The 16561-nt window shown below is 36.8% G+C and overlaps 2 protein-coding genes across 3 annotated transcripts; one reads left to right on the plus strand and one right to left on the minus strand.

The window, feature by feature from the left end:
* The first annotated feature begins 3742 nt into the window (after positions 1–3742).
* On the plus strand, positions 3743–4456 carry LOC148855572 (uncharacterized). Its single transcript, XM_088984926.1, has one exon. The coding sequence runs from the start codon at positions 3743–3745 to the stop codon at positions 4454–4456; it is 714 nt and encodes a 237-aa protein (XP_088841052.1).
* Positions 4457–9531: 5075 nt separating this feature from the next.
* On the minus strand, positions 9532–15351 carry LOC148855573 (lignin-forming anionic peroxidase-like). Of its 2 annotated transcripts, XM_088986720.1 has the most exons (4): positions 15339–15351; positions 10520–10704; positions 10240–10431; positions 9532–10109 (listed from the first exon to the last, which is right to left on the minus strand). In XM_088986720.1, exons 1-4 carry the CDS (start codon positions 15349–15351, stop codon positions 9552–9554), a joined length of 948 nt encoding a protein of 315 aa, XP_088842846.1. In that variant the 3' UTR covers positions 9532–9551. The 2 variants fall into 2 exon arrangements, with proteins under 2 accessions (XP_088842846.1, XP_088842845.1); XM_088986719.1 differs by lacking the exon at positions 15339–15351 and having other exon boundaries at positions 10520–10871.
* Positions 15352–16561: the final 1210 nt, after the last annotated feature.

The raw sequence follows: 16561 nt of genomic DNA on the forward strand, positions 1-16561 counted from the left end.
GTGGTTGTCTGATTGTGTGTTTATCTTTATTCAATAACAAATCATGAAAAGATACAATCAATTATATCAAAAAAATGCTCATGGAGGACTGACCCACATACTAAAATTCTAAAACACTGAAATTACCAAATTTGTTGCAAGAGATCATCAAACATTCCCAAGAAGTATGAAAAGAGGGGAAAATAAAAAGAAATGAAGAAGATGACCATGTGTGTCCATTGCTAATTATACCTTGTTCAGTAAAACTGAAATTTTGTTGTAGCAGTGAAGCAAGACTCTTTAAAGAAATGGAACTTTCTTCCTCAAATAATGTGTTGCATCACAAGAAGGGTCATCTTTATTTCATTAGAACATCACTTGTAGTAGTACTGTAAGTGCTGCCATCATCACTACATGCAAGCACAGTACAGAAACATCATAATAGTTTTATTACTAGTAGTGCAAATGAAGCCTCAAATGAACACAATCATGGCACAAGATAAATAATACACCACATGATACTTGGCATGGCATGAATAGGAGGATGTAGAGCAAATGGATAATGTTCAATGCTACTTAGGCATGGCTTTGTCATACTTTTCCTATATTTGACGATTGGATGTGTCCCTCTGTTTGATCATCAATCAACAACAGAGAATCCACTTGAGCTTATGCAGCCTTGTAAGTGGTTGTTTGGTTGCAATAGTTAGTTTCTTTTCTTTTGTTTGTTCCCCTAATAATTATTTATTGTGTGTGTCATTGTGTGCAAATCTTCACAAATTGGATGCTAGCACTTGTCTGGACTGTACCTAAAAAGTCCTTCAATTTTGTCCCTAATCATGAAAATCCATAACAGAGTGCATCTCACATTAGTAATCCTCCATGGAAGGCCACATGGGTTCAATAAAGTACAATCAAGTGCTCAACATTTACAAAGAAGTCTAGGCTTGTAAATTAGGACCCTTTGGTTTCAGCCTTTATTTTCAAGTCCAACTTCACAACGATGTCAAAGAAATTAATTACTTTTGCAAAATCCTCTTCAACAAATCCCTTTGATGTGAGGGCTAGGGTTCCTAAATAACAATAGATGGAGGCTCATCAAGATGAATTATGCATGGATGAAGAAAGTTCAATCCAATTCAATTAAGAAAGTTCAACTCAATCCATCTTGATGCCGCCAAGAACCATGGCAGACACATCCCTAGGAACAGTGTTCTTGTTGGCTGCAATATGCACTAATTCCAATACCTTTTCAACTCTAGAGAGATCAATACCCCGTAGAATAGAAGTCCTGTGGTGCTCATGCATTCTCATTTTATGCTAAAAATAATATAATTTCTATTATAGATATTGAACTAAATGCATATCTAGTATTTCGCTGAAACTATAAAATGACCAGACATCAAGGTTCTATAGTAGAAGAGTTTGCCCAAACTTCACTAGTTAATCAAGTGCCAATCATAATGTTGCTTGAAGAAGAAAAGTAAAATCTAAAGAACTTAAATCTTAAAAAGAGAAAAGGAAAAATGAACGTTGCCTGCTTACCTTGTTTCTGAGATTTACCAAAACCAAATGGTTTCCAGTTCCACCAGAGACAAGCTCATAGCCCTTCTCTACCAAGCTCTGCAAAATTTGTGCACTAAAGAAGTTCACTAAACCTATTATATAATAACCGAACACCAATGGGCTAAGGTGACCCTGTAGACTATTGACAACATTTTTTCTAACCTATCAACGACGTATAAGTTCAAAAGGCTGAAGAGACCTCCAAACAAAACCTAAACATATCATATTTCAAATTTAGCTAAAAATTGAACTATGACTTGGTTTATTGCGAGAACAATGCCTTTGATTAACATGATCTGGGTTTGACTTATCAGGAGGAATGCATAGAAAATAAACTCGGTTGTAATTTAGATATGTAAAGCAGGAAAATAGAACATTAAAGAATAAAACAAGAAAAGTGAATCTTTATTTATTAACCGTACACTTCCAAATAGGCCAAAAAATCATTTATTAATACAAAACCTACTTTAATGCAACTGCTAACCTACCAATTGTGTGATTGTGTGGACCACCTTGAAGCCCTTGGAAGACAACCTGGTTGATTTTGTCTTCATAATCATACAAGACCTTCAGGATTGAAAGGAGAATATTATTTTATGTTGCAAATTCAAATTCATTAAAGAAACAAAAGATGCTGTAAAAGTTGGCAAAATGTTTCTAAGTTATTCCAACAAATAAAAACATAGCTAAAGCGAAACTACAAAAGTGGCTTCTTTATAAAATTCACCTCATGTAGTTAAAGTAGTGCCTCTATTTTGACAAATAAGTGCTAAATTGCAAAGAGTTCAATTTGGTATCAACAATTCAACACGAATCTAACTGGTTACCACATGCCAAGTAGTACTAGAACTGAGAAAACTAACCTGGCAAAAGCAATGTCTTTATTCTTAGCAAAGAGTATGTTACTAATTGACTTTGGAACACCAAGAAAGAGCAGACCAATGTTCATGATTGCTTTGATGTGTTTAGCACACCATCACCACCATCTCCACCCATAGGGGCCTGTGCTTCAACATTAATGAAATTAGCCATACAAAGTTAATGAAATGAATGCAAAGCTTGAATTTCTAGAGATAGAAGAAGTAGGAGGAACTAAACAAACTTTGTATTTTGAAAAGAGAACCTCCAATTATAAGGAGTCATGTGCAAATTCTTCCCCCAGTGTATCCAATTTTCGTCAGATTCTCGATAAGGGTAGCCCAAACAAAGTATCCAGAAGCAAAACAGTCCACCGCAACCAACCCAATAATAGGACAAACCTAGATGCCTAGTGAGTCCAGCCCTGTCTCACTATCCAGAAGCAAATGCTCCAACCAACACAATGGTATAATTGCAAGAACTCAATTTAGAAATCAGAAATGAGCGTCCAAGCAATTGAAAATTGATTTAGAAACGACGGTATATAGAGTAGAAATCCAAACCTATTTATGTTTTTTGTAAAGCTACTGCTCCAAAGTCACTTACGGAATAGACCATCTGCACAGGGTCTGCCTTCCTAGAGCTTTAAACCGCCAATAACAATACCAAGCACCAACATGACTGTTAAAATACAACACTAGCACATCAAGTTTGTTATTTAGTTTTGAGTTACCGAGTCAAATGTTAGTGGGTTAGTCATTAGCTGTTAAGTTGTTTCATTTATTGTTACTTTTCATATTCTTTAGGAATTAGTTGAGTTAGTGGAAGGAAAAGGCAATGTGGTCTTCTTTTGTATGCCTATATAAGGCAAAGTAGTTCACCGATTACTGTATCCAATTTTCAAAAGTAATAACAGCTTGGTTTCTATTCACTCCACCATGTGCTTTTTCTTTTGTTTTGTGAGATCCTTTGTGAGTGTAAATTTCTCCTCTTTAGTTACACTTTTTTTTTTTCTTTTCCAATTTCTTCAATCTGGTATCAGAGCAGGACGGTCGTGGGCATCATATTTGGTGAGCTTTTTCTCTTGACAAGATGAGCGATCTTCAAGTCGTTGGTGGAATAAAAAAGCTCAACAATCAGAACTACAATACTTGGTCTACATGTATGATGTCTTACATGCAAGGCCAAGATTTGTGGGAGGTTGTCAACGGAAGCGAAGTTACGCAATCGGAGGCAGAGGATGCAAATGGTACATTACGGAAGTGGAAGATAAAAGCGGGCAAGGCAATGTTCGCTTTAAAGACTACGATCGAAGAAGATGTGCTAGAACACATCCGACATGTCGATCACTCAGTACTTTCACAAGGTGAAGTCACTATGCCGTGAAATTTCCGAATTGGGTTCGAAAGCTCCAATCGGGGAAACCAGGATGAAAAGAATAATTATCCATGGTTTGAGGCCCGAATATAGGGGCTTTGTTGCTGCAGTACAGGGATGGAAAAATCAACCATCACTTGTTGAGTTCGAAAACTTGCTTGCTGGACAAGAAGCATTAGCTAAGCAAATGGGAGAAGTCTCGCTAAAGGGTGAGGAGGAAGCGCTCTACACTAATAAAAGCAAAGGGAACTCCAAGCAGCACACATTTGGTGGGTCTAAAAAGAATGATGACAAGGCAAAAAGTCATCAAGGCGAAGGAAGTGCTTGTATAGGTGGAGCTTCGAAGAATCATGGCAATGGCAAAAAGTTTGAAGAAAAGTGCTACAATTGCGGGAAGAAGGGTCACATGGCAAAAGTTTGTTGGTCGAAGAAAAAGCCGGTGGAGAGTAATGCGGCTACTTCCAAAAGTGAAGAAGAATGGGACGTTGAGGCATTATTTGCAACAGAAGAGGAGGAGTTAACTCTTACAGCAACTACGTCTGAACATATTAATTATGGGAAAGATTGGATCATTGACTCGGGATGCTCAAATCATATGACGGGTGATAAAGAAAAGTTGCAGAATTTGTCAGAGTACAAGGGAAGCCGAGTTGTGGAGAGAAATATTCCTTCTTGAACACGATCAATCTCTAGACCAAGAAAGTGCTTGAGCTGACCAAGTTCTTTTGTTTTGAGAAAAAGAACACCAAGTATTTCTCACCACAACTCAGTTTCCCTTGTACATATGATTTGAGCATTTGGAGTCAATGATCCATCTTTCTCATAATTAATATGTTCAGACGTAGTTGCTGTAAGAGCTAACTCTTCCTTCTACTGCAAATAATGCCTCAGCATCCCATTCTTCTTCGCTTTTGGAAGTAGCCACATTACTCTCCACCGGTTTTTTCTTCGACCAACAAGCTTTTGCCATGTGACCCTTCTTCCCTCAATTGTAGCACTTTCCTTCAAACTTTCTACCGTTGCCATGATTCTTCAAAGCTCCCTCTGTACAAGCACTTCCTTCGCCTTGATGACTTTTTTCCTTGTCATCATTCTTTTTAGACCCACCAAATGTGTGCTGCTTGGAGTTCCCTCTGCTTTTATTAGCGTAGAGCGCTTTCTCCTCACACTTTAGCGAGACTCCTCCCATTTTCTTAGCTAGTGCTTCTTGTCCAGCAAGCAAGTTTTCAAACTCAACAAGTGATGGTTGATTTTTCCATCCCTGTACTGCAGCAACAAAGCCCCTATGTTCGGGCCTCAAATCATGGATAATTATTCTTTTCATCCTAGTTTCCCCGATTGGAGCTTTTGGATCCAACTTGGAAATTTTGTGGCATAGTGACTTCGCCTTGTGAAAGTACTGAGCGATCGGCAGGTCGCGTTGTGCTTACGACAAAAGTTCGCCCTCTAAAAGTTGAAGCCTTGTGTCGTTCTTCTTTGAGAACTGCATGGTGAACGTATCCCAAGCTTCTTTGGGAGTTTTGGCATCCTGGATGTGTTCTAGCACATCTTCTTCGATCGTAGTCTTTAAAGCGAACATTGCCTTGCCCGCTTTTATCTTCCACTTCCATAATGTACCATTTGCATCCTCTGCCTCCGGTTGCGTAACTTCGCTTCCATTTGCATCCTCTGCCTCCGGTTCCGCCAACGACTTGAAGATCGCTCATCTTGTCAAGAGAAAAAGCTCACCAAATATGATGCCCACGACCGTCCTGCTCTGATACCAGATTGAAGAAATCGAAAAAGCAAAAAAAAAAAAGTGTAACTAAAGAGGAGAAATTTACACTCACAAAGGATCTCACAAAACAAAAGAAAAAGCACACGGTGGAGTGAATAGCAAACAAGCTATTATTACTTTTGAAAATTGGATACAGTAACCAGTGAACTACTTTGCCTTATATAGGCATACAAAAGAAGACCATGTTGCCTTATTCCTTCCACTAACTCAACTACAATAAATAAAACAACTTAACAGCTAATGACTAACCCCCTAACATTTAACTCGGTAACTCAAAACTAAATAACAAACTTCAGGTGCTGGTGTTGTATTTTAACAATGACGGGATGCAATGCTTTCAACCCTTCCCGGTTGAGCTTTGACCCCGGTGATTCGGGAGCTTGAAAGTCTAACAGAAAATGGAACAGTAACAAGAGAAGCCACCATGTAGTGCATAGGTACCTGACCATCCAGAAGCACTATCTATAGGCCTTCATTTGTTACTTGGCCTCTTGTTTCTCTTCCCTGGTTCAGATTGATTAATGGTGTTAATAGCAACAACTGAAGCAACATCCTTAGATTTTTCATTGCTTTATGAAGTCTCAAGTGATTTGAGACCCAACGTAGAACACTTAACAGACCCTACATTAGAGGAGCTTACGACAATGAAGAATGGAAAAGAATAAAATTAAACAGAGAACAACCCATTAAAGAGAATTGAAAGGAATAAAATTACTTGATTGGGTGATTTATAGAAGGGGAACCGGTCGTTTTCATTTTATGGAGCCAACAAGGGTCTGAAACACTTGGCAAATGACCTAGCCAGATGACGATAAAGAGTAGGACGATAATTGTGGCCCATCCACCATGAACATTCTCTCTCCAAAATTCTTCAGAACCAACAGATATTTCCATGAAATTGCATGAATGAAACCAAGGTTTGGTTGCTACTTCTTTAGTCTCTTAGACTCTCTTGCCCCCAATAAAAACCATGTTTCCTCAACGTGTGAGTCTTTCGTTCCCCTCTATCCCCTTCCTTTACAGGATCGATGCTGGTATGGGGGCCTTCGATGGAGACAAATCTTTCCATCCCTCACATGATTGATTCATGCCCCCATGGAACCTACTCAAACAAATAATGCTAGAATAGAGAGTCATACAACGCTGGTATTCCATCGATTTATTGGTCAATCAATTTTGCATTCTCAGTCGATCAACGAGATGGTATGGAGCTTTCCCTTGATTTCAATTGATCTCAGCTTCTCGGTGGAGTTGTTTACAAAATTTTTCTTCTATGGAACGTGGGAGAGTGCGGAGCCTTGAGAGTTTTTGGTTTCAACCTCTCTCTCTCTCTCTCTGGTTCAGAATAAGAAATTGTCATGTCAATTTCCAAAGACCGCTGCCTGATTATTATTTTTAGCTATTTTAGTTTTGTAGGTGGCGGTCATGGGAGGAGCGTCACCTTTGTTGTCACTGTGGCAGCGGTCTTTAAGACCGCCGGTTTTAAACCGCCGGACTAGGATATTTTTCTTATAGTGTTTGGAAAAGATTTATATCTTGCGCTACCACGCGATGAAATTTATTACAAATTCAATCACCATACACCACCACAAAGGAATCATAAAATTGATTGGATCGTAGCATGTAAGCTTTTCAGCCAATGATGCACCAAAACATAATTAAAGAATCAGAAATAAAATATTGATTGAAAATAAATTAATTAATGATTCTGAAATGTAATGCTTGAGTGTTTCATTTTAAACCCTAAAAAAAAGAAAAATGCAGAAATGAAACTTACGTTAATGGTGGACTTTATCCATCCTCAACATGGCCTCTTACAACAAGGACGATTTTAAAATTTCAGCACCTACAATTTAAAGTATATAAATAAACCAAGAATTACATCAACAAAGAACAATACAGGGAAATGATCTTCTCGCAAATACAACTTTATATCAGGCCATGTCTTGGAATAATGAACATCATCAAAACCCATTAACTAATTTGTTATAACTAAACTAAAAGATACACTCAAGTATTAATAAAATCAGGAGGAAATCTTAGCCCATCGTTGGCCTTCTAATCAATCCAACCATGGTCCAGGCAATGGTCTACAAGGACCTGTTCTGATACCACTATTTGTTGACTGAATGTCAATTAAACATGTACCAAAACACAATAAACTAAATAAGGAACACACCTGCAGAGCCCATTGCCATGAAATTAGTTGATCAGCTATTCAATCGACCTTCCTTTGCCACTTGGTAAATTGCTCATTCTCCTTGTGGAGTCTTTGTATGTGGTCTAATGGTTTTGCAGTATTTTGCAAAGGTTTTTCTATTATCTCTTAATGGAGTTTGTACTTACTCCATTTAGCTTTGGTTCAAGATCGCTATGTTGAAGTAGTAGGGAAAGTTGTAATGAGATAGGAATATTTGGTAGTTAGGATAAGATTGAGTAGAGTATTTGAATTGAACTAGGATAAAGCAAAGTTTGAGTTAGCTTAGATTGAGATATTTATTTTAATTTTCTTCGTCTATAAATTAATATGGCAAAGTTCCTTTTTATATTCTCTCTAGTACTAGAATCATCTTGACCTTAATCTGGTATCCATGCAAAGAAATCACAACTGTCGTCTTCCTACAACATAAATTAGTGAAGGGAATGTCCCATTAGAAAATTCTCATTAACTATTTCGTATCAATAATATGCTAGGTCAAAACAAAATCTTACGGGACCTTCTGGTAGACCCAAAAGCACTTCCCCTTCGTGCCAGTCCGTTTGGAATAGGCTTATTCATGGGTCGGATAGCCCGACGGGCTGGCCTGTCCCGACCCGCTCTTAGTTGGGCCTGGACTCAGGTCTTAAACACTAGGCTCATTTTTTTTGGCCAGGCTCAAGTTTCATAAAAAAAAGCTTGGCCTGAGCCCAAGCCCAATCTTAAAATATTTTTATTTAATAAAAATATATTTTTATTTAATGAAATAATATATATGTTTTGTTCATCTTCTTTTTTTTTGTTTTTCAAGTTATAGTGAGATCTTTGAGTATTTTTTCAGTCTTGAAGTCAATTTAATATAAATAAATCAGTTTGTTGTTAAATAAAAAAATTAAATTCTTTTTTCTCAATTCCCTAGCTGAGCTTTGGATTTTACATGAGGGACAGGCTTGGGTTCAAGATCTAAGTCCATTGGTCAGACTGTATTCGGGCTCATGCCTGAATATGTTCTATTGATATAAAGGCAAAACCTGACCTGGACCCAACCCAACCTGGGTTCGGGCCTGAATATATTCTGTTGATATAAAGACAAAACCTGACCCAAACACAGCTCGGCCCGGGCTAGGGACGGGGTGAGAATTTCAATCCAGGGTCAGGTACAGGGAAGGCAAAACCCGGCCCCGTCCCGCCTTGTTGTCAATCCTAAACTTAATACACTCCCAATTCCAAAAACTTTTACATCTTCAATGGTGCTTTTTGTCCATGGGCATGCAAAGGTATGCAGGGGATGGCTTGAGTATGGGGTTTCCTATAGGGGCCAGGGGGGTGAGTAGGGGGTGCAGGATGGGTGCTTGGGTGTGCGGTGTGCCAGGTCAGTTCATGTAAGAGCATGCCCAACGACAGAAGCCCAACGTAGCCAGTGACAACTTAAGGGGAAAAATTGGGCTTTTGAAAATTTAAACGTATGACGTTGTTCCTACGTGGTTTCTGATGGTCAACTAACTACGTAGAGTTTTTAAAGGTTAGGGACTCAGGGATAGCTTAAGTAATTGTCAAATACTTTAGTATAAGTAATTAACCAAAGAAAATTATACAGAGTGAAAGTTAATATAATTATTTCGCCCATAAATTAATATAAGAATATTACAACTTCCTTTCAGGAATTACACAATTTATATTTCAGAAGAAAAATAAATCTCATATCAACAGTCTTTTGATGAATAATATCATATTGACACTTGGTACAAACAAATTGAATATATCACAGCTCTTTAAATTAGTGTTTGGTTATTCGAATTAGTTAACTGCACGGCACAATCTCCTTACCTCCCCAAAGGAGCCGGTGAGAGGATTGATATCGCCCATCTTTATCATGGTAGAGGCAAAATCTGATTTAAAAGTATTAGGGTTCTTGCTATGTTCAGTGACAATGCTGTCTGTGGATCCCCCGCTGAAGAGAACTTGATCAGAATGAAGGAGACCCTTTCTCTGGATCAGATTCTTGAAGTAGTTATTGTCAAAAAAGTTGGGTGTGACCAAATCGAGAGGGGCCAAATTGCCATCCCCTGAGGCGTCAGTAGGACAACGACGTCTTCGTGTGCTTGCAAAGCCAGCATCAATGTCACTGGAGTTATCGTATATCCGGCCTCGGAATGTCAGGCACCTTGCTTGTCCAATGGTGTGGGAACCTGAGAGGGCAACCATATCTCTTGCACTGAGACCCTTCTTGGCAAACCGGTCGATAAGTGTGTCAAGACTTGCTGTAAAGCTTGGAAGGTCGCTGTTAGCTAGGTCTGGGCTTGCAGTGGTGGAGTCTTTTCTTCCAAGCTTCACTGTCCATGATGGGCCTCCCACCTGAATTAATTTTCAGAAATATATATATGAATGACTGAATCTAGATCATCGTTTAGTAGTGATTGCTGGTCATTCAAACGTCCTTACGGGAGAAAATCATTATAAAGAAGAGCATGATTTTAGTACTCACAGCGACAGATGCATCCCGTGCGGCCACAGCAAGGATGTCTGCACATGAGACAACACCGGGACAGATGCTCTCCACCTGAGCTTTCGCCCTGTCTATGACTTGATAACCTCTTGCTGAGTTTTGATTAGGGAGAGCATTCTTCTCGCTTCTGATTGAAGAAGAATCGTCAAGTAAAATTGATGCATCGCAACCCTGGAAAATGATGATCACAAGGTGATCAGAGAAACTAAGAACTTACGATGTTTAATTGGGAGAATAAGGAAAGAAAAATGACAAGTACCTGAACGAAGCAATCATGGAAATGAAGGCGAATGAGTGATGCAGCCATTCGGCGCTCCGCTGAGACGGCAGATCGGATGACAGTTCTGATGGTGTTAAGTGCCCTCGGACACGAATTATCATAGAAAGTAGGCGTCAACTGTGCTTGAGTTGGTGTGGTTGACGACACCAGAAGCATGATAACAACTAAACATGGTAGGGAAGCAGTTCTTGAATCCATATTGGTATATCTACCAAGTACCAACCCAATCTCTCTCTTTCTCTGAACAGAAAGCAAGAGATGGCACAAAGTAATACAAGAATAGAAGGGAAAAGCTTTTTGTCAAACAGCTAATGAATAAGAGATAAAACAAGAATGCAAGAGAAAGAACAAAGCAAGGTCGTCCTTTTATAAGCAGGCAAGGAAGTACGTAGTAGCTTTTCAGGGTGGCTTGCTTGATCAGTAGTCGGCTAGCTAACGCGTTATCATCTAATCATGTTGAATTCCATTTACATGGCCCGTTCTCTTTCCTTCGAATGATCAAACTTTATCTAATCACGTTGAATTCCATTTACATTACTTCATTTCCTGATAATTATAAGTGTAAGTTGAGATTTAATAATGTGTAGGAACTGTCAAATTTGGGAAAGTCAAAAAGGCGAAATACGTGTATTCAACGCTGACAGCTGCTGTAATACGGTGGCTGTGAATGACCGCTGGTTGCAAAGTTATACGCCCGGGCTTGGGGACCATATGAACTTGTATCGATCATTGAGACGACATTAGCTTTCATTTTAATTTGACAAAAAGGCATTCTCTGTTCAATTGTGTCCGGCGATTAACCAGAGGAGTTCGATTCCTCATGAGAAAGACGCCACTAGTTCGCTCACTAAAGCCACCTCTGTCTGAATATGGGATTATATATCTAAGGGTAATTGCTGAAATCAAAAGTTATCTCCCATCAACTTTTTCATATAGTTTAAATATAGAGCCCCTCCTATAAGAGACATGAAGTGTCTAAAATATCCATGCAATAACTTTTGATTAATATGTTTATTTTTTATTTTTTATATCAATTATTACCTTAAATTCTTTTAATCTCTTTTCTAAAATTTATTTATTTTCTAAATTTACTTTTATATCAATCGTTTAAAGGTAAAGTTACAATTTTAAGTTCTCATTTTTTATTATTCATAAAATTTTTATTAGTTTTTTTCAGTAGAAATCAGCCTCAACCGTAATTGTATGAGTATTTTAGACATTTTTCATGCCTCTTGTTAAAAGATTTTAAAAGAGAATATCTACTTGTAACTGTGTCAAAAAATTCAGAGAAGATGTTGCAATTATCAAATTTTAAAAAAAATTTCAGCAATTGTCAGAATCTTCATGGGAAGTTTCAGCAATTTACTCTACTTGTAACTGTGTCAAAAAATTCAGATAAGAATTCTGCATTCTGCATTCTGCATTTATATCATTATATGATGAGTGATGATACCACATAAGTAGAGGCAAACAGCCCAACTGATTGGTGGCCTTGTTGGTAGGATCAGCGATTAATTGTAGTGCGGAAATGAGGCCTTTGCCTCTAGTTACGAGGGGAGGGGGTATTAAAGGTGGATAGGACGAGTTGGGAGAGATCAGATTTTGTCCTCACATTGCAACAATATTGTAGTGGTACGTGCATTGGGAACATTTCTTGTATGTTTTCATTTATAGGAACATGCGCTCAATGCATGTTTGAAGTGTTGTGAGGTGTATTTAAAAACCAATTTTATGAGGACGAAATCTGGATTTGGCACAGTTCAAAAAACAAATCATGTTAAGAGAAGCTTCAAAGAAAAGAACCAAAGCCGAAATAAATAGGAAAAGCAACTCTTCATTGAATATTTAAGAGAAAATTGACCAAAAATTGCCCCATCTTTGCCCTAGTTACTCTTTATATAGACTTCTTTACACCCTTATGTTACTTATAAAGAAAGTCCTAATTGAATACAATTCAAAAATTCCTCTAGAACGCTAACTTGGTAAATGCAAACCAAGATAGATATATAAATACAAAAATCTTGAATTGATGCTATCTTCATAAATACGAACTGAGTTGGGTTGTAGGAAACCAACCTAATAAATGTTTATTCAGTTGAGTTGAATCCCATACTGCATTAGGAATCACATTAGGATTTCTTACCTACAAAATATGTTCCAACAACTTTCTAATATGATTTGACACTGCACATCTCACCAAGAGACTGGGACCCATGATGTATAACCAGATAGGATCTAGTCACAACAAAATATTTTTTCAACAAGATCAATATGCACATTTTACCAAGGTGTGGGTCCAGCCTCATTCTAAGATGTGCCAAAATAGATCATATTAGAACTAGTTGGAAAAATATTTTGTTGTGAGTAGATCCAACCACATGTATAAGATGTGCGGTGTCAAATAATAATGGGGCTGTATTAGGGGTGGCAAATGGGTGGATTGGGTTGGGTTGGGTGTGGGTTGAGTACCAACCCACACATATTGACCCACCAACCCATCTGCCACCCGAGTGGTTCAAGGTGGATCACAACCCATCCATTTAATCCTCTAATTCAAAGTAGAATAAATTTTCAATTTTTCTCTATTTTAATTGCATAAAAATATAGAATTATATATTTCAATTAAAAATAAAAAGTTCCACTTTTTTAAATAAATAAAAATTAAAAATTATAAAAATTATAAAAATGTAAAAAACATATATTTCATATGAAAATATTGGAAATTGCAGATAAATGCAAGAAAGTTGTAACAAAATTCAGAAAATGCAAAAATTTGAAGAGAATTACAGAAAAATGTAAAATATTTGCATACATATTTTAACTAAAAAACATGAAAAAGGAAACAAGTTCAAAAAATATTTTCAAATATAGAAAACATAAAAATTAAGAAATTTCAAAAAATACTAAAAATTATAGAAATTGCAAACATAATAAAAATTTCAGAAAATAAAGAATTTATTTTAAAATTACAAAACTACAGAAATTTCAAAAAATAAAAGAAAATCAGAAAAATATTTTTTTAGAAAAACACCAAAAATTATAGAATAAAAAAGAAATTGAAAATAAATAACAAAAAATACAAAAAAAATGTATAGATTGTAGAAAATAGAAAATGCAAAAAAAATATAAAGACAACGGAAATTATAGCAAAGCACTAAAAATGAAAAAAAATACAAGAATTTTGAAAAAGACAAAATTAGACAAATATAAAGATGGCATAAAAAATTGCAAAAATACATAAAATGATAAAATTCAAAAGTTATATATTAGAGCAAAAAAAAGTAAAAAATTGTGGACAACAAACTAATAAAATGATAAAATTTTTCAAAAAAATCAAACCAAAATTGGGCATTGCATCCACAAAATATTGGAGCAATTTTCAAAATGTATTTCAATGATAAAAATTTACAAAGATATTTTGGCATAAATTTGTAGAGCCCTTGACAGCATTTACATTCTAGATTCAAGTTGCACGAATTTACAAGACATTGCAAATATTTCAAAACACAAACAAAAAGAATCACTGAAATTTTTTATCATAGTCATCATTATTTCAAATCTTCGAACAGAAAATATGAGTTAGTGAGAGAGGGAGAGTGGTGGTGCGGCAACAAACTTCAAAGGTAGATCTGAGCAGTAGAGAGAGAGACCCTTATGGGTCATTCAGCCCATCTTGACCCACTATTGAATTGGGTGGGTATGGCATATGGGGGGTATTAGGTGTGTGGGTCAAGTGGGTTGGTGTCAAAATTGCCAATCCTAGGACTATCAAAGCTTACTGCTTGTATTTAAGTGATAAAAAGATAAATTGGTATGTGAGAATTTAAGCAAAGGCTAATAACATACCCAATAAACTATATATACTTATCCATATCTTTTTTCAAGATAACTAGCAAAAATGAATTTATAAAAGGAAAAGAAAACATAAATACAACACCTTTATAGGCGCGCTAAGCTCACTTAACCAAAAACAAGCCAAAACCCAAAACTCAAAACATCCCTTATCTAAGCAAACTCACTTCCCAAAACTCAAAACATCCCTTATCTAAGCAAACTCACCTTTATAGGCGCGCTAAGAAACAACATACTCACCTAGAGAAGAAGAAAATCTATGGAGTACCTACGCTCAAACACAAAAGCTCCTCGCACCTACTTACCCCTCCCTCTCTTTCCCCTTCCTTTGGATGAAACTCATCCTCTTAACTTTATCCACCTTTATTGAGACATCCACATATCTTTCAACATCATCAACTTTCTACTCCCAGGCACGCCTCCCCATTTATAAATTTCATCTGCCTCTACCAAAGATTCATTATCTTCCTTGTCCTCCTCTCCCCCTTGAGAGTGTCCCACTTGGAACCTCCTCTTCCTTCTCCAGGCTCTTAAAAATTTCACACTTTCTCCCTCTAAAAAGAAGCAAATCCATAGGCTCCGTTTGTTTACGATACAAATGTGAACCGGGGTATTCACATTTGCGAACCTTTATTTGATATGTAAACAAGTAATGATTATCATATTAAAAATGTATTTTATGGCACTTTTGTACTTTGAGAAAAAAATATTACTGTACTTATTTTTTTGATATAATTTTGTGTTCTTTTGATAATTAATTTTTCGATCAAAGTTAAGGCATTGGAGCATAAGATAGTTGGAGCATTTAATGATAGGCCCACACTTTACACTGATTTCAAACAAACAATATGAGTACAAAAACAAATTAAAATGTGAACTGTGTTTGAATTCATGAACTGAAAAAATGGTAAATATGCAATGTACATATTTGCATTTGCATTGCAACCAAACACAGCCATAGTCTTGGCCGTCTTCAAGTTTTCGACCATTGTTTTCTTAAACAACTTCTCTCTTACCTTACCAAGCTCGCTGCAATCACTTTAATCACCCTCTGAAACAACTGCTCTCTTACCTTTTCTCCTCCCTTCGACTCTTCCATCAACAAATCTAGCTCATTCTGGCTAACGCACTCACTTTCAAATTCACCCCCCTCCAGCAAAACCTTTCCCCTAAAGAAGATGTACCGAGTACTCCACCATCTTCAATTCCCTCCTGTCCATTTGCAAGAAGTCTCAAACCATTTTTCTTGCAGACCCCCTTAGAATTAAACTCTTAAAAAATTTCAACTGAGTTGTGGTGAGCTTATTCCTCTACTCTGAAGATATAGACCAAAACCTTTCCCATATATTTGAGACGGAAACCAAACTATGGCCCTTCTTGGTCTATCCACCATCCGGCATGGACTTTGGCCTGTTTATCCATATCCCTATATAAAAAGTGAAAGTTTTACCTCTCAATTTTAGTGGATGTTAAAAATTTTAAGTACCTATAACACCCTTCTTATTTATATAAATTTTATTTCTACCTTTTAGATCTTGCATAATGCGTATCAAGCAGGGGGTGAGCTTAGTACCTTTGATGTAGCCTGGTATCTAGATATTGGCGCCACAAATCATCTCAGGCTAGATATGAATTATCTACAAACTCATTCAGAGTACAATGGCTAATATTAGATTCACATTGGGAATGGCATAGGTCTGTCTATTGCTCATGTTGGGAACTCATCCTTTACTTATAATGATTGGTTATTTAATATGAAAGCTATTTTCCATGTTCTTGACATTGCCAAAAATCTTCTTTTAAGCTAGTTTGCCCAAGATAATGATTGCTTCTTTGAATTTCATCCCTCTTTCTTTCTTGTTAAGGATTGCTCCTCGAGGAACACCTTTTTGCATGACTTCAATAATGGCAGACTCTATCAAATCTTCCCACCCGGTACATATGCATCCTCATGCAGTCTTTAGCATTCACCCAATATTGGATAAAAGGCTTCAATTTCCTATTAGCATTCGAGACTTGGTCATCCAACTTTTAAAGTTGTTCATCATGTTTTGTCTAATCTTCAGCTTCCAATTAGTGGTTCATTTTCTAGTTCTTTTTGTCATGATTGTCAACTTTCAAAGAGACATCGGCTTCTGCACAAACATTCTCATATCTCCTCACAACAAC

This window comes from Nelumbo lutea, chromosome 4, assembly GCF_056320005.1.
Source record: "Nelumbo lutea isolate HS-2025 chromosome 4, American lotus-T2T, whole genome shotgun sequence".
NCBI lineage: Eukaryota > Viridiplantae > Streptophyta > Magnoliopsida > Proteales > Nelumbonaceae > Nelumbo > Nelumbo lutea.